This window comes from Malania oleifera, chromosome 10 (genome assembly GCF_029873635.1).
Source record: "Malania oleifera isolate guangnan ecotype guangnan chromosome 10, ASM2987363v1, whole genome shotgun sequence".
Classification (NCBI taxonomy): Eukaryota; Viridiplantae; Streptophyta; class Magnoliopsida; order Santalales; family Ximeniaceae; genus Malania; species Malania oleifera.
Genome location: NC_080426.1, coordinates 44,750,721 through 44,774,687, shown reverse-complemented (window position 1 = coordinate 44,774,687; position 23,967 = coordinate 44,750,721). Strand labels below are relative to the sequence as shown.

The 23,967-nt window shown below is 36.6% G+C and overlaps 1 protein-coding gene across 1 annotated transcript in view; it reads right to left on the bottom strand.

The window, feature by feature from the left end:
* LOC131166290 (uncharacterized) overlaps nt 1-23,672 on the bottom strand; it is a 28,839-nt gene extending 5,167 nt beyond the window's left edge. Inside the window, exons 1-2 of the mRNA XM_058124698.1 lie at nt 23,172-23,672; nt 16,789-16,907 (exon numbers count right to left, since the gene is read on the bottom strand). Of these exons, the coding sequence (XP_057980681.1) occupies nt 16,789-16,863 (75 nt within the window). The 5' untranslated portion in view covers nt 16,864-16,907; nt 23,172-23,672. The remainder of the gene's footprint in view (nt 1-16,788; nt 16,908-23,171) is intronic.
* Between the last annotated feature and the right edge of the window lie 295 nt (nt 23,673-23,967).

Here is a 23,967-nt window from a genome sequence, read left to right as displayed (position 1 = left end):
TAGCATCAACGCAGCATTCTTCCTATAAAAGATTGTGCCTTCCCAGAACTCGCCTATAGAGCCATAAAGTTGCACCAAAAAATTCACATGCTTCTTGTGTATTCTTAATCCGTGAAAGATCCCCCCAACGTATGAAGAAATTCCTAGGACTATATAAGTACGTCGCCCATGGAACTAGGGGAGGGATGGTGTGATCGAGAGAATCCTTAGGGGGCAATCTCATAGCAAAAGGACAAAGCATATTCCTTTGATGTTGAGATACCTCGGGAAATAGGGGATGATAATGTGGAAGTTAAGTAGCATGAGCCCATGACCAAGTGGATTTGAGGTCCAATGAATCGAGAAATGACTTTCGGGGCATAGAGGAATCATGTAGAAAGGCATTCACATGGTCATCCTCTCCCTCTTCATTCCCATCGTTATAGCCATCCTTACTATCACTATTCTCGCTAACACCAAAGGAGGGAAACATCTCCCTAAGGATCTCCATCAAAAGCATCATCTCTTTCATATGGAATATCTAAATTTGATATGCTGTCATTTTTTCTACGAAGCATCTTCTCAAAGTCTCCATGTGCACAATCCCCATAGGAGTCAATCCCCGCAAAAGCAAGTCCCCCACTCACAATGCCCAAAAAAACGTCAATTCTTGCATCAGAGAAGTTCCCACACAAAATCTCCCCCCCCCCCCCCCCCCAAAAGAGTTAGACCCATATGAGAATGATTTCCCAAAAGAACTAGCTCTATGAGAAGTTAACCCTCATGAAAACCAATCTCTGCACTGCACTTAAAAATTATATTCTTTCTCAGATATAAGTAAAATTTTTAGTTGCAGTTGATGAAAGTTGATCTCTTCTATTAGCACCTCATTCCTTTCTCTCTACTTTCCTAGGCTCTTGACTCTTTTGAGAAGTGATTAGAAGTAGGAGTATAGAGACCTCTCCTCACCTTTCCTAGCATTTTTTATAAGCTTCCTAGCCTATATCTCCTACAATCCACTCTTTTTGGAAATTCAAAGTACCCAACATTCACTAAGAATTTTACAAGTCACATATAATAAATTTTGATACACAAGAATTTCTTTAGAGTAACTGAATAACTACCTTGTCCATAATAACTAAATTAATTATTAATTATATCACAAAAGCATTCTTGTAAGAACTCAAGATTGGCAATGCGCATTAGGATTGGACTCAAAGACATGCCCCAAGGTCTCTACTAATCTCGGTTTTGGGATGTTCTAGAGAATTTTGGCTTGGTGGACTCGAATCAAGGTTCGCTAAAGGGTGCCCCTATCCCGCAACCTTTCTTAAGTTGCTCAAGCAACCGCTATCATTCGTGACACATGTTTCATTTTATTTTCTCTTAACCATGTGTCATGACTATCTTTTTCATTAATTGGCATGCAAAATTTTAGTCTCCCTCCCTCCTTTCATCGTCCGTCCCTCCCTCCATTAAGCTTCTTGGGAATTGCTTGGTTCTCCTCACCCTCTCCAAAACATCCATAATTTGCATGCACCAAGCCTCTCCTCCCCTCTCAAGAATTCTCTACACATCCTTTTGCCAAATTGAACCATCGCTAAACTCTATCCCACTCAAAGAACTTCCATTTTCTTCATCAATTAAAAAGGATCAACCGTTGTTGCTAGCATCAAATCAAGCGTAAGTAGTTTCTATAACTACCGTTGCCAAGTTCTCTAGAGCTTCTATTTTACCAAATTCAAACCACAACAATCGTGGACCTTTATCCTAGCCAACAACAACAATTCCAAGCTTAGGTCATCACCGCCACACCTCAAATGCCATTAACAAACACTACTCAAGCTTCGTTGTCATCACCATCGGTAGCCTCACTTGCCACCAACTACTAGATTTGTAGGGGTGAGAACCCCAGCTATCCATTGTGGATCCTCCTTGCATTTCAAGAAGAAAGGTTTGAAACCCTACAAATTTGCTCAAAGAAGTTTAAGGACTAGGCTCCATCAAACCCAATCAAATTAAACCAGTCCAGCAAACCAAGCCGAACCAATCTAGCCAAACCGAACCGAGTCCGTCCCATCATATTAAAACGAAAAACAAAAAAATAAAACTAAATAAGAAAAATAATGATCTTGAACTGGCCTTGGAAAAATGAATTCTAAGGTAAGCAAGCTCAATTCTATGTTTTGCACCCATTCTTTGATCCTAATCATTGTGAATTAGACGAGATGGCTTCCTTTCTAATCACTCAAGAAACGGTAGACCAAAAAGTAGTAGTTGAGGATCCTCCTATTGCAAATGATGAACCACTCCAGGAAATTGCGGATGTCGCAAAATTGAAGCCCAATCCCCAAAAAAGTTGATTTCATCATCTCTGATAAACTTGTAGTTGTACTTCAATAGGTTGTTCACTCGAACAATTTCAAAGCTAGCACATTACATTGGCCTCCCTCAAGCATGGCCAACCTCGTTCTTCATCCTTGAAATTTTTGCAGTTTGAGGTCAATTTATTTTCTAATTGGAGGTGAATGAAGTAGCACGCAAACAAGAGCTACTTTAGTTTCTTAATTTTTACTGTATTTTCATATCTTTTATTTAGGTTGTTTTTATTAGGGTCATATCTTCAAGATTCTAGGACACTGTAACATAGGAAGCAAGATTCTAGAGTATTATCATTTAGGAAACAAGTATTTTGGCTTAATTAGAAGGATTTTTGGTACCATTGTCAAAAATTACAGAAACGGAAGCAAGAAACAAAAACCAAAAACCAAAACCAAAAACTAGCAACGTGCGTGGTTAATATTTATAAAATTAAAACAAATTAAAACTTAATTATAAAATGCTCATTTTCATCTTTAAATAAAATAATATTATTAAAATATGATTAAAATAATAAAATTACGAATAATATACATTAAAAATACAATAATAAAAATTAAAATTATTGTAATTATTTTACTTGATTGTTATATTTTCAAATTTTACTTTTACAACAAAAATTTTATTAGAGATGACAATTGAAAATAGTAAAAATATTTTTTTAATTGATTTTATTTTTATTTTTTTTAAAATTTATATATGTTTTTAATTTAATTATATTCAAATTCATATGACCATATTATTTTTATTTTAATTTAAAAGTGTGTAAAATGAATAATTTGATCCAAAAGAATTATTTCTAGACATTAAAATTTCGAGAACCAGGTTGCCTAAACAACTAAAAACCATAAAATCTAATTTTCAATTTTTTCGCAAACAGTTGAAAACAGACAACAGAAACAGGAAATTGGCTACATAAACAAACAAGTTTTTCCAATTTGTTTCTTCACTGGGCAGAAACAGAAACAGAAACAAAAAACAACAATGATATCAAACAAGCCCTAGGTTTCTTTATTAGTTCCCTTATTTTCCAAGCATCGCAAACATATACATTAGGATTATATCTTCAAAATTCTCAATTATTATCATTTAGAAAACTAGTATTTTGGCCTAATTAGTTCCCTTGTTTCCAAGCATTGTAAGCCATAAAAGGCTCCAATGTATTAGTTCATGGAGATTGGAATTTAGAAGTTTAAAATGGTTATATATTGGTTCCGCATCATCCAAACATCCTGATCTATCATACTAGTACCAATTTTAAAGGTAACATGCACAGTAGATAGGTCAGCCACCCTTACCAGAAAAGATAAAGACCCCTGACTGGAAGAAAGTTGCAGAACATCCTCTTCAGCTTATTAGAGGACGTATGTTCCAATTTGTGACTCAGATAATCAGAATTGGCACCACCTTATTGCTTGAAAGGGACCCTACTACCAACACTAGAGGGAGCCTACATATTGGGATGGTTGGCCACCCATGCAGGATAAACCCTTCAAGTTGGAAGACCCAGCCACTGCACGTCCTCCATTAGGCTCTGTGAGATGGAGAAATTGTTGCACAAGTCTCCATTGATCTGGATTGGATCCCTTTTGTTGCAGAGCCAACAGAACATTTGTATCTTGGATGTGCTTACTGTCTATCAACCCATTGCAGGTAATTCTTCAACTGACCAATTTAAACTGTTGGCATTGGGCATGCTAGAAATCTGGCTTAACCTTGAGGTTGGTTCAGCTGTTCAGATGATTAATGGTATGATAAGCAGCAATTTTGGACCAGGACACCATGCATTAAAGGATGCAAAATCTGGCCCAAATTTAAAACAATTTTTAGACTGGATCCATCTCCTCAATCCCAGCCACAAAATGTACCTCCTCCTGCAACTGGCTGCTACTGCACACCCTAGCTGCCACTGGAAAGTCTCCTTTGTCAAAGAAGAACCCCCAAGAAAAGTTATTCAATAGCCACATGAATCTCCAGTCTCTTTTGAACTCTCACTGTACCCCAAACAATACCAAATCCTTCAAAACCCATTACTGCTTTCAAAGCCTCTACAAACTGTACCCCAACAAGAATTATTCAATTGTCACATGAATCTCCAGTCTGCTCCAGGCAGTTCGAGCGACTGAACTCCAGGTCGGTCGACCGAACCTGTGGCAATTATTAACCCAACGGCTATAAACGGCTAGTTTTTCAATATATTAAATTGTTAAACTCGTCCAAGGACCATAAAGCAGTTACACAAATACGGTTAGATTTATTGTAACCTCGCTCTTATACCAAATGTAAGTTAAGGTGTAGGCCCAAGAGGGGGGGTGAGTTTTTAAGCCAACACTTAAACAACTTTTGCCACAATTTAAACAAGTGTTCTAAGTATGCAAAGGCTATCAATAATCACAATAAATATGTATGAATGCAAATGTCCTGAAATTAAAAGAGTTAAGGGAAGAGAAAACAAAACCGAGCTTTTACAAGGTTCGGCAATACTTGCCTACGTCCTTACCTCAAGAAAATCACTTAACGATTCCACTAACCACTCTTTAAATAGGCGGAGATGCCTCACTCCTTCACTAGGCGGAGATGCCTTTACAATCCCTCCTTCACTAAGCGGAGATGCCTCACTCCTTCACTAGGTGGAGATGCCTTTACAATCCCTCCTTCACTAGGCGGAGATGCCTTTACAATTCCTCAAGCGAAATACCCCTTTCGCTTGACATGATTCACTCTCGAACCGTCAATGTACAATGTGGAATCAAGATAAATTGGCTTACAATGAATGCTCCTAAATTGAGCTGATAAGTACAGTGAAAAATGGCACACTAATACACTCCCAAATGAATAAGAATGAAGTTCAAAGGAGTAACTAAAGATTCTCTAAGATTTAGAGAGCAATAGAGAAAATGAGCACTTAAATGATGAACTAAAAATGCAAAGTGCATGAAAATGATTTTCACTAAAGATCAAATGCTTAGCTTCCTTGCTAAATGATACCAATAATAATACCAAATATTAAAACAAGTTTAGAAGCCTTATATTTATAGGCAAAATTGAGTTCTAACCGTTTTATGGCCGTTGGACGAGTTTAACAATTTAAAATTTTTAAAAATTAGCCATTTATAACCATTGGGTTAAGAATTCCCGTAGGTTCAACCGACCGACTTGGAGTTCGGCCCCCGAACTGCCTGGAGCAGAACCAGTGCACGACCAGTAGCAACTCGGTTGACTGAGTCCCCTGCTTCAGGCACCCGAGCTACCTAGAGCAGCAAAACCCTTAGTTTTTCATTCCAAATTTGATTTTAATACTTTGAAATAATTTTTGCACTTCTATAAAATGATTTTTCATGAAATTTAGAGTGCCTAAAGCCCAACTAAGGTCACCTATGAATTTCACCACATTATCAAAAATAGTGTACTCACATAGGTCCTATTTGCAATATACATTAAAAAAAAAAATCTCCAAGTCTTCAAGCTTGGTTTTTAAAGGCTCCATGATCATAACCAAATAAAATCATCTTGTACGCTTCATGGCTTCCAATTTGCATCTATTATTGTGCTTAAAACCTTAAATCTTGTGAACACACTTAATAGCACAATTAGATGCCTTAGTTTGTCATTATCAAAACGGGATGAAACCTTGATAGGATGGAAAATGCATGAATGCTCAAATAAAACATGCCTAAGGTGAGTAGATATGAATTTATGTAATTTTTAGCCATGTATAGATTTATTTTGAGTATTGATACATGCTTGCACCTAATGATTATAGCATATAGCATGTAGCATCTAAAATGCCTTAATCACTTCTAAGCATGCTTGAAAATCTTTTTAGAGTCATATTATAATTTTTGGAGCTAATGTAATCAAAGTTGAGCTTAAAAGACAATAACTTAAAAAATTCTAAGTCTTAATCCTAATATGCCTAAAATGTTCTACATCGCTTATTTTTATTTTTACACATGAGGGGGAAGCCTTGTCAAGACAACCTCATTTTGCTCATTGTTTGTCATCATCAAAAAGGAGGAAATTGTTGGCGTATCAAGGTTTCATCCCGTTTTGATAATGACAAACTAAGACATCTAATTATGTTATAAAGTGTGTTCACAAGAATTAAGGTTTTAAGCACAATAACAGATGCAAATTGGAAGTCATGAAGTGTACAAGATGATTTTATTTGGTTATGATCATAGAGCTTGTAAAGACCAAGCTTGAAGACTTGGAGAATTTTTTTTTTTAATGTATATTGCAAATAGGACCTATGTGAGTACGCAACCCTTGATAATGTGATGAACCTCATATGTGACCTTAATTGGACTCTAGCCACTCTAAATTTCATGAAAAATCATTTTATAAAAGTGCAAAAATTATTTCGAAGTGTTAAAATCAATTTTGGAATGAAAAACTAAGGGTTTTGCTGCTCTAGGTAGTTCGGGCTCCTGAAGTAAGGGACTCAGTCGACCGAGTTACCACTGGTCGTGCATTGGTCTTGCTCCAGGCAGTTCGGGCGCCGAACTCCAAATCGGTCGACCAAACTTGCGGGAATTCTTAATCCAACGGCTATAAACGACTAGTTTTTCAAAATATTAAATTGTTAAACTCGTCCAATGGCCATAAAACGGCTAGAACTCAATTTTTCCTATAAATACAAGGCTTCTAAACTTCTTGTAATATTTAATATTATTACTGGTATCATTTAGTGAAAATCATTTTCAAGCACTTTGCATTTTTAGTTCATCATTATTAAGTGCTCATTTGCTCTCTTGCTCTCTAAATCTTAGAAAATCTTTAGTTACTCCTTTGAACTTCATTCTTATTCATTTCGGAGTGTATTAGTGTGCCATTTTTCACTGTACTTATTAGCTCAATTTAAGAGCATTCATTGTACACCAATTTATCTTGATTCCACATTGTACATTGACGATTCGAGAGTGAATCGTGTCAAACGAAAGGGATATTTCGCTTGAGGGATTGTAAAGGCATCTCCGCCTAGTGAAAGAGGGATTGTAAAGGCATCTCTGCCTAGTGAAGGAGGGATTGTAAAGGCATCTCCGCCTAGTGAAGGAGGGATTGTAAAGACATCTTTGCCTAGTGAAGGAGTGAGACATCTCTGCCTATGAAGGAGTGGTTAGTGGAATCCTCAAGTGGTTTTCTTGACGCAAGGAAGTAGGCAAGTATTGTCGAACCTTGTAAAAACTCGATTTTGTTTTCTCTTCCCTTAACTCTTTAATTTCAACACATTTGCATTCATACATATTTATTGTGATTTTTTATAGCTTTTGCATTCTTACAACACTTGTTTAAATTGTGGCAAAATTTGTTTAAGTGTTAGCTTAAATTTTTTATCACCCAATTCACCACACCTCTTAGGCCTACACCTTAACTTACATTTGGTATCAGAGCGAGATTACAATAACCCTAACCGTATCTGTCTAAAGATTACATGGCAAGGCATCTCCGCCTAGTGAAAGAGGGCTTGTAAAGGCATCTCTGCCTAGTGAATGAGGGATTGTAAGGCATCTCCGCCTAGTGAAGGAGGGATTTAGAGGTATCTCAACCAAGTGAAGGAGGGATTTAAAGGCATCTCAGCCTAGTGAAGGAGTGAGGCATCTCTGCCTATTGAAGGAGTGGTTAGTGGAATCCTCAAGTGGTTTTCTTGAGGCAAGGACATAGGCAAGTATTGCCGAACCTTGTAAAAACTCGATTTTGTTTTCTCTTCCCTTAACTCTTTAATTTCAACACATTTGCATTCATACATATTTATTGTGATTTTTGATAGCTTTTGCATACTTACAACACTTGTTTATATTGTGACAAAAATTGTTTAAGTGTTAGCTTAAATTTTTTATCACCCAATTCACCACACCTCTTAAGCCTACACCTTAACTTATATTTGGTATTAGAGCGAGGTTACAATAAACCTAACCATATCTATGTAAAGATTACATGGCAAACCTAGGTGTATCCCCTATTGGTGAGGGTCAATCCTCTACAAGGCCTCCAATCTTTTGTGGTGTAAATTACACCTTTTGGAAGCAAAGAATGAGAATCTTTATCCAAACAATGGATCGGAGAGCTTGGAGAGTGGTTGTTCAAGGCAATTATGTGCCTATGAAAGTTGTTGATGATAAAGAAGTTCCCAAACATGAAAGTGAAATGAATGAAAATGACATGAAATTGATGCAAATCAATTCTAGTACCATGAATGCATTATATTGTACTTAGATGCTAATGAGTTCAATAGGATCATGGCATGTAAGAGTGCTAAGGAAATATGGAAAAAATTGGAAATTACGTATGAAAGAACCGAAGATGTAAAGAATAATCGCATTGATATGCTAACTAGTGAATATCACACATTTAAGATGATTCCTAATGAATCCATTTCTGCCATGTACACTAGATTCACGCTTATCATCAATTCTCTTAATGCACTAGGGAAAACATATCCTACCTATGAGATGATTAGGAAGGTGCTTAGAGGACTACCATCCATTTTGGAGCCAAAGGCGACGGCCATTGCGGAAGGAAGGGACTTGAAAGTGATGACCTTAGATGAGCTTATCAGATCACTCCTCACCTATGAGATGGCGATCAACGAACGAGCCAATGAGCTCAACAAAGCAAAGAAGTATATTGTTCTCAAGGCTTCCAAGGAGAGCTCTAGTGAGGAGGATGATGAAGACATGGATGATGATGATGTAGCTCTCATCACTAAAAGGCTTGGAAAGTTCTTCAACAAGAACAAGAGATTTACTAGAAAGTTCTGGGGCTCAAGGATGAATAGAGGAGACTCAAGTAAGAAAGAGTCAAAAATAAAACCTCCTACTTGCTACAATTGCAAGAAGATTGACTACATCAAACCGGAGTGCCCTCTACTCAAGAAGGATTCCAAGAAGAAAAAGAAGAAGGCAATGAAGGCTACCACTTGGGATGATTCGAACTCAAGTAGTTCAGAAAGTGACTCAAGTGATCAAGAAGTTGCAAATTTTTGCTTGATGGAATTAGACAATGAGAAGGTACATTTCTCTCCTTCTACCTCATTTATTGATTCTTGTGATGAATCTTCTGATGATAGCATGCCATCTAATGAAGAATTGCAAAAATAATTGTTTAAGGTGCATAAGCATCTAATGAAGAATTGCAAAAATAATTGTTTAAGGTGCATAAGTGTCTTGTAAAGATGTATAAAAGGAACATCATTTTGAAAAATGGGAATGAAAATTTGGCAAAAGAATTAAAAAAATTTTTAAAAATCTTATGCTACTTTTGAAAAGGAAAAGATTTGAAAATTACTAGCTTGGAAAGAAAAGTGGAAGACTACTCTAGAATCATTTATAAATTTACAAGTGGAAAAGAAAACTTTGAAAAAATAGTGGGTGCTCAAAAGATGACTTTAGATAAAGAAGGTATCGGCTATAATGGTGAAGAAAATAAGAGAAAGAAAAGTCTTTAAATGGGCTACTTCGTGAAGGAATCAAAGTTTTATGCTAGTACCTCTTCAAGTAATGCTTATGCTCATGCTACTTGTTATTTATGCAAAAAAAAAATGATCATATTATATTTGATTGCCTACTTAAAAGGAGAAATTTGAGAACAAAAATGGTTTAGAAAGTTAAGGGAGAATCTAGTACTAACCCAAAAGGACCCAAGAAAATTTGGGTACCAAAGAAAGTCACATTAATTTCTTTTTGTAGGTATGCTTTAGTTCCACCTCCTCTAAAAAGAAGTGGTACTTGGATAGTGGATGCTCAAGGCACATGACGGGAGACAAGTCCAAGTTCACATACATAACACCAAAGCAAGGAGGTTATGTTATCTCTGGAGACAATGCCAAAGGCAAGATCATTGGTGTAGGTAAGGTTGGTAAGGAACTTTCCCTAGTTGTTGAAAATGTTTGAATTGTAGAAGATCTAAAGCATAATTTTTTAAGCATTAGTCAATTATGTGACAAAGGTTTTGATATTTCTTTCAAAAAGGATACTTATTGTTGAAAATGTGGAAGAACATAAAGTGTTCTTTGTTGCAAATCGTTTTGAAAATGTCTATACTATTGATTTTGAAAAATTAGCATTGCAAGATGTAAAATATTTTTTGGCCTTAAATGAAACTAGTTGGTTGTGGCATAGGAGGCTAGGTCATGCTAGCATGGATCTCCTATCCAAACTAGTCAAGGAGGATTTAGTTAAGGGATTACCCAAAACTAAATTCATTAAGAACAAAGTTTGTGACGCTTCCCAAATTCGTAAGCAAACCAAGACAAGTTTCAAAAAGAAGCAATTTATCTCTACTAGTATTGCAATTACTTCATCTAGATTTTTTTGGTCCAACAAAAACTCAAAAGTCTAGGAGGAAAATTATCTACTTTTGTCATTGTTGATGATTACACTAGATTTACTTAGGTTTTGTCTTTAGCCTCTAAGGATGAAGTATGTGAGATGTTTGCCAAATTATGTAGAAAGATACAAAACGAAAAAGGCTATACTATTTTGCACATCCGGAGCGATAGGGGTGGAGAGTTTAAAAATAAGGATGTTGAAAACTTTTATGATAAAAATGGTATCACATAACTTTTCGGCACCTCGAACGCCTCAACAAATTGGGGATGTTAAGAGGAAGAACCAATTTTTGCAAGAAATGGCTAGGACTATGCCTAATAAGCATAACCTACCTAAATATTTTTGGGTTGAAGTGGTAAATACCGCATGTTATGTTATGAATAGAGTTTCAATTAAACCAAACTTAGATAAAACACCATATGAGCTTTGGAAAGCAAAGACGCCTAACATTTCATATTTCCATGTTTTTGGATGCAAGTGTTTTGTTTTGAATGATAAAAGTGATTTAGGAAAATTTAATGCTAAATCAGATGAGGGAATTTTTCTTGGCTATGCTCAAAATAGTAAAGCTTTTATAGTATATAATAAAAGAACTATGTCTCTTGTTGAATCAATTCATGTAGTTTTTGATGAAGCTAACCTCATTTCTTCCAAGAATGTTGTTGATGATGATTTAGATATAAGAAAGGGCTTAGAAGATTTATCAATCCATGATGACAAAGAGGAGAGCAGTGAGATCAAAGAACTATCCAATGATGATGCTCAAGATAAAGATGAAGTCCACGAGTTGCTGAAGGAATGGAAGTTTGTGAAGGACCACCCTAAAGATCAAATCCTTGGTGAACCTTCATGTGGGATAACAACTCGCTCTTCTTTTAAAAACATATGTAATCATTTTGCATTCTTATCACAAGAAGAACCTAATAATGTTTTTGATGCAATTAAAGATGAATCATGGGTTTTAGCAATGCAAGAAAAGTTAAACCAATTTGGAAGAAACGGAGTTTGGACCTTAGTTCCTAGGCCTAATGATCACACTATTATAGAAACTAAATGGATTTATAGGAACAAGAAAGATGAGAATGGTATTGTTGTCCGCAACAAAGCTAGGTTGGTTGCACAAGGTTTCAATCAAGAAGAGGGTATCGACTTCAATGAAACCTATGCACCAGTAGCTAGGTTGGAAGCCATTTGCATGTTGCTTGCCTATGCATCCCATAAGGATTTCAAACTTTATCAAGCACCATACTCAACCAATTAACTAACACTGATGATTTTATAAACACTGGAAACTAAGCTAATAGGTCTAAAGTCCAAAATCTTAATGGATTTATTCTTTTTCAGCACTAGAGTAATGAAAGTGGAATGTATACTCTTGCTTAAAATCCCATTCCCATAAAGTTCATTAAAGGCCTTAAGCAAATAATCCTTAACTTCTTTCCAACAATCTTGGAAGAAAGTCATATTAAAATTGTTAGGTACTAGAGCTTTATCCCTCTCCATCCCAAAAATCGTGACCCTCACTTCCTCTTCCTTAAAAGGTCTCTCCAACCAAACCACCTCCTCGCCAGATAAAGGGTCCCACTTTAATCCTTCGACGATAGATCTACTATCATTCTCCTAGAAATACAAATTAGAATAAAATTTTTTGATTTTAGAAGCAATTTGACTCTAATTGGATATAATGACCTCCCCCACCCCCACCCCCAAAATCCACTTTCAACTCCCTAATCAAATTCTTCCTCATTTTCCCAGTAGCTATCCTATGAAAAAATCTAGAGTTGCAATCACCATCTCTGATCCATTTAAACTTCATCTTCTGCCTCCAACTTCTCATTTCCTTGAAAATCACCTCCTCCAATTCATTCTTGTAAGATACTCTTCTCATCTCTTTTCTTTCCCTAATAGAATATCATTTTCTTCCTTCCTATCCAACTCAACCAAGTCTCCTAAGATACTAGTATTTTTAAAACTTAAGTCCCTGAACACCAGACACCTCCCTATTCCAATCTTTCAACTTCTCTTTTAACCTTTTTAGCTTTTTCATGAATTTAAAGTCTTCCTAACCTCTCATCCTCATGCCAAGAATTCCTGACTAAGAGTTGAAAGGAATCATGATCCAACCACATATTTTCAAACCTAAAAGGAGGAGGTTCCCAAGAAACCTTCCTTGTTTCCAACAAGATAGGAAAGTGGTAAGAAGTTGGCCTAGGTAAAATAGATAGAGAGAGATTAAGGAACTCGTCCTCCCACTACATACAAAAACAATCTATCAAGCGTACTTGCCACTGCTCCAGCCCCACCCACCGACCACGTAAAAGTAGCATTACCAAGAGGAAGGTCTCTCAAACCACACCCCCTATTAAAGGAGTTAAAACTCAGCATAGTAACAATTACTCTATCACCTCCTTTCTTCTCTCGAGGAAACCTCACCGCATTAAAATCACTTCCCACAATCCAATTAGGAGCACAAAATCCAAGCACATAATAAAGCTCATCCAAAAACGAGCTCCTAAGAGTTGTCTAGAAAGACCATATACCGACAAAACCCACCAATGGCCCTAGCCTTTCACATCTACTAAAACGGAAAGCCAGAAAAAACTTGCTAGACTATCCACTTTAACGATAAAGCGAGTATCTCACATCACCAAAATACCACCCGCTAACCCTCAAGAAGTTACGAAGGCCCAATCCTTACTACTCCCTTCCCAAATCCCTCCCACTAACCCCCCCCCCCCCCAAAAAAAAATCAACATTCTAAAGTTTAGTCTCCTAAATCAAAACCATATCAAAAGAATATATAAGAACCTCTTTTATTAACCCCCTCTTTCTAAAATCTCCCGGCCCTTTAACATCACAACTGACAATTTTCATAATTTCACTCATTCTCTTCCCTTCCAACTCCCTTCCTTCCCCTATAGTTAATAGAAGAAACTAGATTCTTAAGTTCTTTTTGCATCTTCTTTTTTTCCAGTTCATTAGTTCTATGGTTCATTGGCAATTTCACCTCAACCCCTACTAGACTAACTAATTTCAAACACAAATCCCAAAGAAAAATCCTCCCTGACACCCTATGGCATAAAATGTTAGAATAAACAACAGATTGAATAGGAAACAGAAGAACACCTTTCAAGATTTCGACGAGTTTGGACCGACCATAGAAAATGTTGCCTCTTCATCAATACCCCCACTCTTTACCGAAGGAATATCAACAAAGTCCACCATAACATAGTAAGGCTCAAGGACAAAGGACAAAGACCCCTTATTTATCAATTCTTTCATCTGGTTTAAATTGTATTTACTATCATTAGTACCCCCGTTGTGCAGTTTCAAAGAACAATTGAATACACTCTTTCCCATACAATTGTGTGCTTTGTGTAAAGTCGTCACGCTGCCCTAAGACTTCCACTTCCTCTTCTTTGAAGCTTTCATTCGTAAGTTGAGCCAAGGCTTCATCTTCATACAAGGCCAAATCAGCTCTCAATTGATGAAACAACAATTCCTTCTCAAATTCACAAAAGCTACTCAAGTCATCTTCTATATACAATACCTCCTATTGCCTCTACTCTCAGGAATTTCTGACTCCCTTTTTGATGTCCCACTAGTTGAACCGAAGGATAGTTGTGGGTTGATATGCAACAGTGCGTTCCTTAGCTTCTCCACCATCACCTTCAAACCTTCCAAGTACTCTGTCTTTGAGACCTCTTCATTCAATTTCCTTAGGAGTTTTGTCTACCCTCCCTTTCCAACTTCCCCCTAGCTCCAATCCACCAAACTTACTCATCTGACCACTTGACGGGATGCCTACATCATTAAGTCTCATTTTCTTAAAGCTGGAACGTCTCAAATCTTCCTGAATCGGATATCATACCACGTTAATTCCCTTTTCAACCCATCTACTAACAACCCGTATCAACCCATTTTTTAAATGGCCACGTTTGTTCTCCCGAACACCATCGATATGGAAGGACTTACTCCCAAATTGCCCATTAATTTTCCTTCACTTTATCAGGTGCTCTTTGACAACTTCGAAGAATGATCAGTTATCCAAGAGCCTCCAAAAAACAATTTGCTTCTCCAATTTCTACTCATGATGAACTATGTTTATGAAGCCAAAATCTACACATCTCATATTACGGTTTTCTTCAAGGTCAATAGACAGCTTCATCAAGGCTTCTAAAAAATTGTGTCATCCCTCATTCTAAATCCCTTCTCGAACACAGACTACTTGCCTTCAGCCTCTAGAAGACTGCTTCTCAATATAGATAAACCTACCCCTCTCATTACTCCTCAGCTCTATACGAATCCTGCCTCCCTCTCTACAAAAAAGAGCATCCCCTCACATGCCCATTCACTACCCCTAATGGATCCAACAGATCACCCCAAGGGATCTCAAGATCCATAAGAACTCCGCCTTTTTTAGTAAGATATAAGAGAAGAATATCCCCACGAATTTTTAAACAAACTGAAAGTTGAACTATCCAAGCAATTAGCATCGAAAAATTTCCTCTCAATCTTCACAGTTCTCTTCCCCATACCCACGTAAGATTAAATAACTAGAAAAACGTGTAAATTAGGTAAGAGAGCACGAACAAACAGCAAGTTAAAAAAAAAAAAACAGCACAGTCGGCAAGTAAACAAAGCAGCCAACTAGCACTAGTCAGGATGAATGAGAGACTCCCGAAATGATCCATATGGTAGAAGGCCCGCGAAGCCCTGCTGATGATTAGCATGAGAGCGATTGCTGGTGGGATCGTAGGAACATCTTTGACACTAAAGAAGAGACTCCAATCAAGCACTACTGAAGGGGACGATTCTGCTAGGATTGCCATAGCACTCCCAGTCACAGGGGAGGAAAGTTAGCTGCTGATGGGGACGCAAGAAGAGAGTCAAAGCTAACAACCCAGTTTTGAAGTAGTCTCAATCAAGTGAGAACCACTGAGACAAGAAACACTAAACACGCAAGTCGCTGAAGGCGAGAGTCAAAGCAATCTCTGTCAAACAAGACGACTCTAAAGTTTGTGTAATCACAATCACCGGAGATGTCAGTCGTGCTCTCCCTGTCACTAATGGATTCGAAAGATCCCTAAGATCAAAGATGACTTGCCAGAGGATACGCATAAGTCTGTTTGAAGGAATATTGGGAGAGGGATAGGGTTCAATTAAGATGGGTATGAAAAGGCTTTGAAACGGTTCGAAAGCTACGACAATCTTGCCGCTTCGAACCGATTTCCATTCTAGGACATCAGAGACAAAGGGTTTCATGCCAAAAGATTTAGTGGGAAAATGTTTGTGGAAGCTCACATGCTCACAATCACGCATATGGCTGACATCAAGGAGAGAGCAACATGGGAGAATAAGATATCCTTCCTTCCAAAAAAAAAAAAAAATCCTATGTGGATCAGAATGTTGGGCAACTAAGAAACAACATATCCAGAAAAAATAAATAAATAAATAAAGTCAACGAGATGAAAATGATAGTGTGGATTAGTATAACATTAAAAGATAAACTAAGAAATGAAAATATTCATAAAAAATTAGGTGTAACTCTTGTAGAAGATATGATAAGGGAAGGGCAGCTCAATTGGTTTGGGCATGTGCTATGTAGGCCAAACAGTGCACCACTAAGGAGGAGTGAGCTAGTTTACTATTAGGGGCAACGGAAGGGGTAGGGGGTGACTAAAATAACTTAGAATGAGATAGTGAGTAAAGATATAATAGCCATGAATTTGTTGAAGGAAATTGTTGTTGATCATGTAAATTGGCAGAAAAGGATTTGTGTAGCCAACCCCACCTAGTGGGACTTAAGGTTTGGTTTGTTGTTGTAATACTAAAAATAATTGACTTCAAACAGCACTGTTTTAATATTTTTGAACCAACTTGAATAGGCACACTTTGCGACAAATAAAAGTGGGGTTAAACGGACTACAAAAGGGACAGTTATTGTGCTACTTGAAGAAAACTATGTAATAATAAACCATATTTCATGAAAAGCATAAAAGTGTGTGAAGCAACCAAAGTATATCAACTACACAAGGAACACATACAAATACACATACCAATTCAAATTTCATAGCATATATCAATGAAAAATAATTACCAATTTCAATGCTCCATTCAAAACAATCAATTTGGGTGGGCAAGTTTCAGGTGGTGGGGGTGCCTTTGCGCTCATAGTAGCTTCTTACCAACCCAACAGGTCAAGCTTATGTCTGCTAGCTGATTATTACAACAAAATACAAGGATATTAAATTAGCTTTTACAATCCAAGTCTATACATTATTTAGGAGCTAAGATAATTGAAACCTTCACAACCCCAACACTCAGTACAACCATTCACATTTGCAAAATGAATTCATCAAATCGTCAAAAAGGAACCAAACCAAATAGAGATCTTATTGCTTTCAACTCGCAATGTCATGCAACCACTAATCTTCCCCCCATGTTTGAGAAAGAGTGGAAGTCATTCCAAAAAAATAGTTAAGAGGAGAGGGATTGCTACAATAGGCGAAGTGTCTTTTTTTTCCAATCACTAGAATTTTGCAGGAGATAATGCCATTATAGATTGTATGGTTCGTGGAATGGAATTACAGTAGAAATGGGATTAAGGCAAGAAAGGAATTGAATGTTGTTGATAGTCATTTTTTACTCAATAAAATAACAAGACCTGCCTGAATATATGAAAAATGAAGCTAAAAATCAAAGAAAAAAAATTTTGAAACATAGGATGGCCAACCGGCCATTTATTGATGGTTGATCAGCCCATTTTCCCCTTCTTTGGTTTGGTACTACCCAATAGCGATCAACCGGCCTCCGCAGGCAATCGACTAACCTAGTGAAATTCAAATTTTGAGTTGTTTTTGTTTGATTGGCCAATGGATCTAGGCTTTGCCAAGTGTCCTAAAAGTTGCCACATGCCAGGCAACAACTAAGGCAACTAGTAGTTGTTGGTTGGTAGTTGTTAGTTTGAATTTGAATTTTAAAATTTTTAAAATTCAAATTCAAACGTTGTTTCCCTCCATCTCTTAAGAGGTCTATAAATAGACCTCGTGGGGATAGTTTTTGGGCACATCTAAGTTTAGGTAAGGAGAGAGAAATATAGAGAACTTGTACATCCCATGGGATTAGATAAAGAGAGTAGATAAAGAGAGTTGTTACTTGGAGTTTATGAAGAGAATTCCATCTCCTCATATTATTTCTTAAGGGTTCCTTGGGGTATGAGCACTATTGAGTGTACCCCCGCTTGATTTACATTAATTATAGTAACATAATGTCAGTCCTCTATCCCTTTAGTTCATTGTTTTCAAGTTTAGTTTGTATTTTCGCATGTAATGCATGTATGTGTTTACATATGATGTTGATGTTTGTTTTATGCATGTAATTTGCATTTTTTTTAAATGGATCATGTCATCTATAGATGTTAAGAGTATGATAATGATTTGAATTCATGAAAAAGTTCGTTCAAAATGACATAAAAATTACATTTGTTGAAGATGGACATACAGTCGACCGCCTGTTGAGTTTTCAAAAAGGTAGTCGTTGAGCTATAATAAACGATTGATCGTCCTCTGTAGACAATCGACCACCTTGTCCAAAGGCCATTTTTTGGCCATTTCCTCTAAAAATTTCTCTAATTTTTCATGTTGTTTTCGAATCTGAATACTTCCTGGAGTGCATGGTCGAGTTTAAATGTTGATATCTTAAGGGTTTTATTAGTCTTTCCATTTTTTTAAAAAAAAAAAACACCAATATTTCATTTCCTAAAGAATTTTCAAGCAATGACGAGTGTTTTAAAGGTTTTTTTACACCAAAAGCTGGAGTGAAAACTCATGATGTGGTTTCGGGTCAAGGTTTCTGAAAAACAAGATTTTAGAGCAAATTTGTGCTTCTCCCACCAAAAATCCACACTTCTTTCAAGTTTAAGCAAGTAAATATCATTTCTTAAAGTAATCACCTATGAAATGGCTTGAGGGTGAAAAATATGTTTTCCAAACTTAAACTTGGTTTTAAATCTCTATTTTATAGAGAATTGAAAAATTAAAGTTTTAAAAAAAATGAAGATTCTTCAATCAAATTTCAAGAGTTTTGAAGTGATTTTAAGTCATTCCATCAAAATGTTTTCTATAAAAAAAATCATTTTTAAAATGAAGTGTTTTTAAAGGCGTAAATGAGGCGTGCCTTGAGGCGTTTGAGCGCAAAAATGCACGAAGGCATAAGTTAAAAGGCGCAAGTCCACAAAAGCATACGCCTCAAGAGAGAAGGCGTACGCATCAAGCAAAACACCTCGCCTTTTTACACCTCAACATCCAGGCGTACGCCTTTCGATATGCCTGGCCAGAACCCAAAACGCAGCCTTTGCTCTCTTTCAAAGCCTCTGCTAACTCTAACGAACCTCGACGGAGCCTCTGCTCTCTCTTCGAAGCCTCCATTCTTCTCCTCTCTCAACGATTCCTCTCAACGAAGCCTCCAATCTTCTCTTCTGTCAACGTTTCCTTTCTACGAAGCTTCAGACCTCTCGACGAAGCCTCCAGTCTTCTCCAACGAGTCGACGAAGCTTCCGTAGCTTTCCTCCAGTCCCTTCTCTCTCTCTGACGATTCCTCCAAGCTGTCGTGGACCCTTCAATTTGATCTGCCTCTATTTATTTAGTTTTATATTCTTAGAATTTTGTGGATGACTTTAATTTGGCTTTTTCTATTCTTTTGGATGATGCTTTAATTTAGCTTTTTTTTTTTATTCTTTTGATAATGTGGCTCATGATTACTTTTTAACATGCATTATTTGTGTTTTTTATCTAAAATTGGCTTATATGATATTTTAAAATTATATTTTTATTTTTTTCTCCATTATTCTAAAATTTTTCTCATTTTTTTACTATATATAAATTGATTTTATTTATTAATTATTTAAAAATATACAGTCCCAAAATGTTTACACCTCAATGCCTTGAGGCTTATGCCTCGCCTCAAGGAGGGTAAAACGCCTCGCCTTACGCCTTCACCTTTTAAAACACTGTTAAAATGTTTACATGACTACATATCAATGTTTTAAAAATCGGACCGGACCAGCCGGTTTGACTGGACAGAAGCACGTGTCCGGTCTAGGTGAAGGGAAAAAATCGAAAATGAGCTAACCCGGAAAAAAACCGGCCAACCTGGTCCAAACTGGTCTAAACCAGTGCAAACCGGGTTTGATGCTAACCCAGTTTTCTAATTTCCATTTTATATCTAATTTTTAAAAAACAATAATATAAAAATATAAATAAAGAATTTGAAAGTGAAAGAAACCCAAAGTCCCTAAGCCTAAGCGCAACTCTCCTCCCTCCTTCTCCCCTACCCCTGCAGCAGCCCGTCAGCCCAGCTCTCCTCCGGTTCTCCCTCCTTCTCCTGTACCCCTACAGCAGCCCATCTCCTCCCTCCCTCTCCCATACCCCTCTGGCAACCCAACTCTCCTCCCTCCCAAAATAGAAATCTTCCATCTTTGTTGGTTTTTCTTTGTCTTCCACGGGCTTTACTCCACAATCATGTTCGGATCTTCCAAGCAGCACAAGACTTGCCAAAAATGGTGGATTCCATCAATTTTGTTGATCTCAACTTCAATTGCGATTGTGGGTTTAGTTTAGGTGAAGCTATGGTCGTACTAAAAGGTGTGGGGACGCCTACAGATGTAGAGGAACAATAATAGAGCAGTGGGGAGGTGCAATTGGAAGTTTCAGTTTCTGGTATCCCAAATAATGAAAATCTGAGAGTTAAATTTGCGCAAATTTTCTCTGTTTTCTTGCTTTTTCTCGACAAACAAGGCATTTCAGTGGGATCATAGTGCCTCAACTTCCCTATTTCCTGCTTCCAAATTGGTTGTTGTTGGTTGTGGCTCTGCTGTACTAAAGGTAGGCAACCCCCTTTTTCTCTTCCTTGTTTTTTTGTTTTAAAGCATTATTATTGCAGCGTATACATTTTTGGGTGGTTTGTGTGCATTCATTTCCTCATTTTTTTCAATTTTTCATTATTTATAATTATAAATTTATATATAGATATATTATATATATTATGACATCAAGCTGACATCACCGGTCCGACCAATCCAGTGGCCTTTCCAGGCCAGTCACCACTCCGGTTTTCAAAACATTGCTACATATGGCTTAACTCCTCTCCAAAGGAGATGTAGGCAATCTACACATATAAACTCAGTCATAACTACCAAAAACTAAAACGAAAAGTCTTTTCTTTTCATTTTTCTTCCTTTTGTGCATGAATGTGTGTTTATTTTGAAATGACATAAGGTAGTAGAGTTTTCATGAGGTTAAGTCCTTTGCATGGACTCTACGAAAGCCTTTTGAAAAAAGGTTAAGGGTCCAAAAGCTTTCAAAAAAACAAATAAAGAAAAGAATGGTTGCAACAGATGGTCAACCGGCCGTTACTACAACTCGGTTCTTTCCCTATTTTTTTTTATCATTTATTTAGAAAATAAATTTTAAAAATAAAGACATAAACACACGGCAAGTACGGTTACCATTCTTGAAATGGGTATTTTTTAGGATGCTAGGCATTTAAACTTCATTTAAAGAAAGCTTAAAGGTCTACCTTCTCTATTCCCAATGATGCTCCCAAACCTAAATCTCTTTTCAAAAGATTTTCCTTTATTCTACCTTTTTCAAATAAAAATAAAAATAAAGTGGAAACTCCATTTTCTAAAACAAAATGGTACATTAGAAAACTAATGGCTGATTTACTTTACTTGGTTTTCATTTAGTCACCAAAACTTGTTGGCAACCAAAACGGGCCCCTTGAGCGGCTGAGCCCAATGTCAACATTTATGCAAGGTGATTCTAACATTTGGTTTAAACATAGAATCAAGAACAATATGGAATTGGCAATTCCTTCCAATTTATACCATTGTAGCGAAACTACAAAATTGGAATCAAATTTAAATTTAAGTACATATACTTATGCACAAAAATGATTTTGAAGTTGATCAACTCTATATTTCACACTTTTCTATCTTAAAGTACTCGTACCGCTGAATTATAGATTTTTCATGTTTTAGTAAACCACAAATGTTTTTATTTATGAGTAGCTATTGGAAATAAGATGGAATACAAGCAAAAATTTAGGATAAATGTAACAGATGTTACTTATTATCCATCTAAGTATCTAACGTGGAATAGAAAAGAGATAGACATTCTCATAATGAAAGTTAGGAATGGTTATTCCTTGTTTGTTCCTTACTATAAATTGAAAAAAAGTTTTAGATTGTCATTTTCTTTATGGTAATAACATATTCAAACTATCAAACTATTCTATCATAGCTATTCTATTCCTAGGAATTCTGCAAAACCAAATGTAACCCTAATTTCTTATTTGAAAAGCAATAAATTAGTAAATGCAATATATTTTCAAATCAAATAAAAAAATTTAACAAAGTTTTAGGTTTTTATCATTTACAAAATCCAAAAACAATCATCTCAAAAAATTATAATAACTCCAAAAAAATCAACAACCCAAATAAGAATTTACCTTGCACACGGAATCATTAAAAGTATAAAACACAAACAGACCGTAAATCAAAAACCAACTAATATAATTGGGCTTCACACTTCTTAGAAGTATAAAACCCAAACTGAATGTAAATCAAACCAACTAATATAATTGGGTTCCCCACTCTCCCTAAAACTTAGCTAGGAGAACCAAATTTAAAAAAAAAAAAATGTAAAAAAAAAACACCAACTCAAATGAAAAATGTGCATCCGATTTTTAGGGAGTGCAAAGAATAAACGAAGTGTTTAAAAAGTGGTTTATAAAACCCTAAGCAGCACCTATACCGAAAAAGATACAGCAAGGATACATCATTAACTTAATAAATTTAAGATGAATTTTAGCCATAATTCATTCACGTTCTATGAATAAACTTCATCCACAATTCCACAGAAATCAAATTTGAAAAATCCTCTAAGATGGTTCTTCTTTTTTTTTTTGGTAACATCCCAAAGTTTAAGCCTTGGGAATTTTGGGTTCGAGATTTCAGTTCCTAGCCTCAGGACGAGATGGAAAAGGGGTAAGGAAGGGAGGGAGTTTCGAGGGGGTTAGGTGCATTCGAACCCAAATTTTAGAAGGAGATTTCATATTTCATACTGAGACTGTAGACTCCAAACTCAGAAAAAAATAATTCACCAAATGAGAGGGAGTTGAACTTGAACCTGGTTCCGTGGTTCCACAGAAATCAAATTTGAAAAATCCTCTAAGATGGCTCTTCTTTTTTTTTTTTTGGTAACATCCCAAAGTTTAAGCCTTGCGAATTTTGGGTTCGAGATTTCAGTTCCTAGCCTCAGGACGGAATGGAAAAGGGGTAAGGAAGGGAGGGAGTTTCGAGGGGGTTAGGTGCATTCGAACCCAAATTTTAGAAGGAGATTTCATATTTCATGCTGAGACTGTAGACTCCAAACTCAGAAAAAAATAATTCACCAAAAAGAGAGGGAATTGATCTTGAACCTGGTTCCGTGGTTCGCAGTCGGCACTTCGGCGGTTCGGCGTGTCGTCGTCTTCGCTGTGTAATGTCAGACTACAGATCTTAGATCTACACTGTAAGAGTGTAAGGGCGACTGGGTGAGGCTGGCGAGCGACTCGAGCGAGCGATGGGCCGTGGGTGGCAGTCGGCGACGGCTCCCTGCGTGAATCGTGAAGCTGAGGCAGCGATGAGCCGTGGGTTGCAGTCGGCGACGGCTACGGCGACGAAAATGAAACCCTAAGCCCGACGAAGAATGAGAGAACTCAGAACTTAAGAGCGTACTGAGGCAAGGGAGCCGAGCGAGACCGGAGGATTTTGAGAGAGGGCTTCGGGGGCTGGGTCTGAGATCCGACACCGACTGAGCAAAGGGTGACAAGAATCGTCGGCGAGGATTGCTTCGCAGGCGGCTGAGCACCGAGGATTGCTTCGCAAAGGCACTCGCCGATTAAGGATTATTCAAGTAAACAAAACAATCGGGTTAAAATAAGTTGAAAAATAAAACTAAATATATAAAATAAGTTAAAAATAAAACTAAATATTAAGACAAATGATAATAATATAAAATTGCAATATATAATTATAACATTGAGCTTTAAACATAAATTCAATCTTATTATTAGTAAAAGTGTATAAACATTTTTGCTAAATAGTACATTTAAAATGCATGTAGGACAAAAAAAATTTTAGTGCTTACTTTTAATAAAGGTGTATAAGAAAATATCTTTGAAATAAACAATTTAAACGTTCAAAATATATATAAAATAAAAAAAAATATTTAAA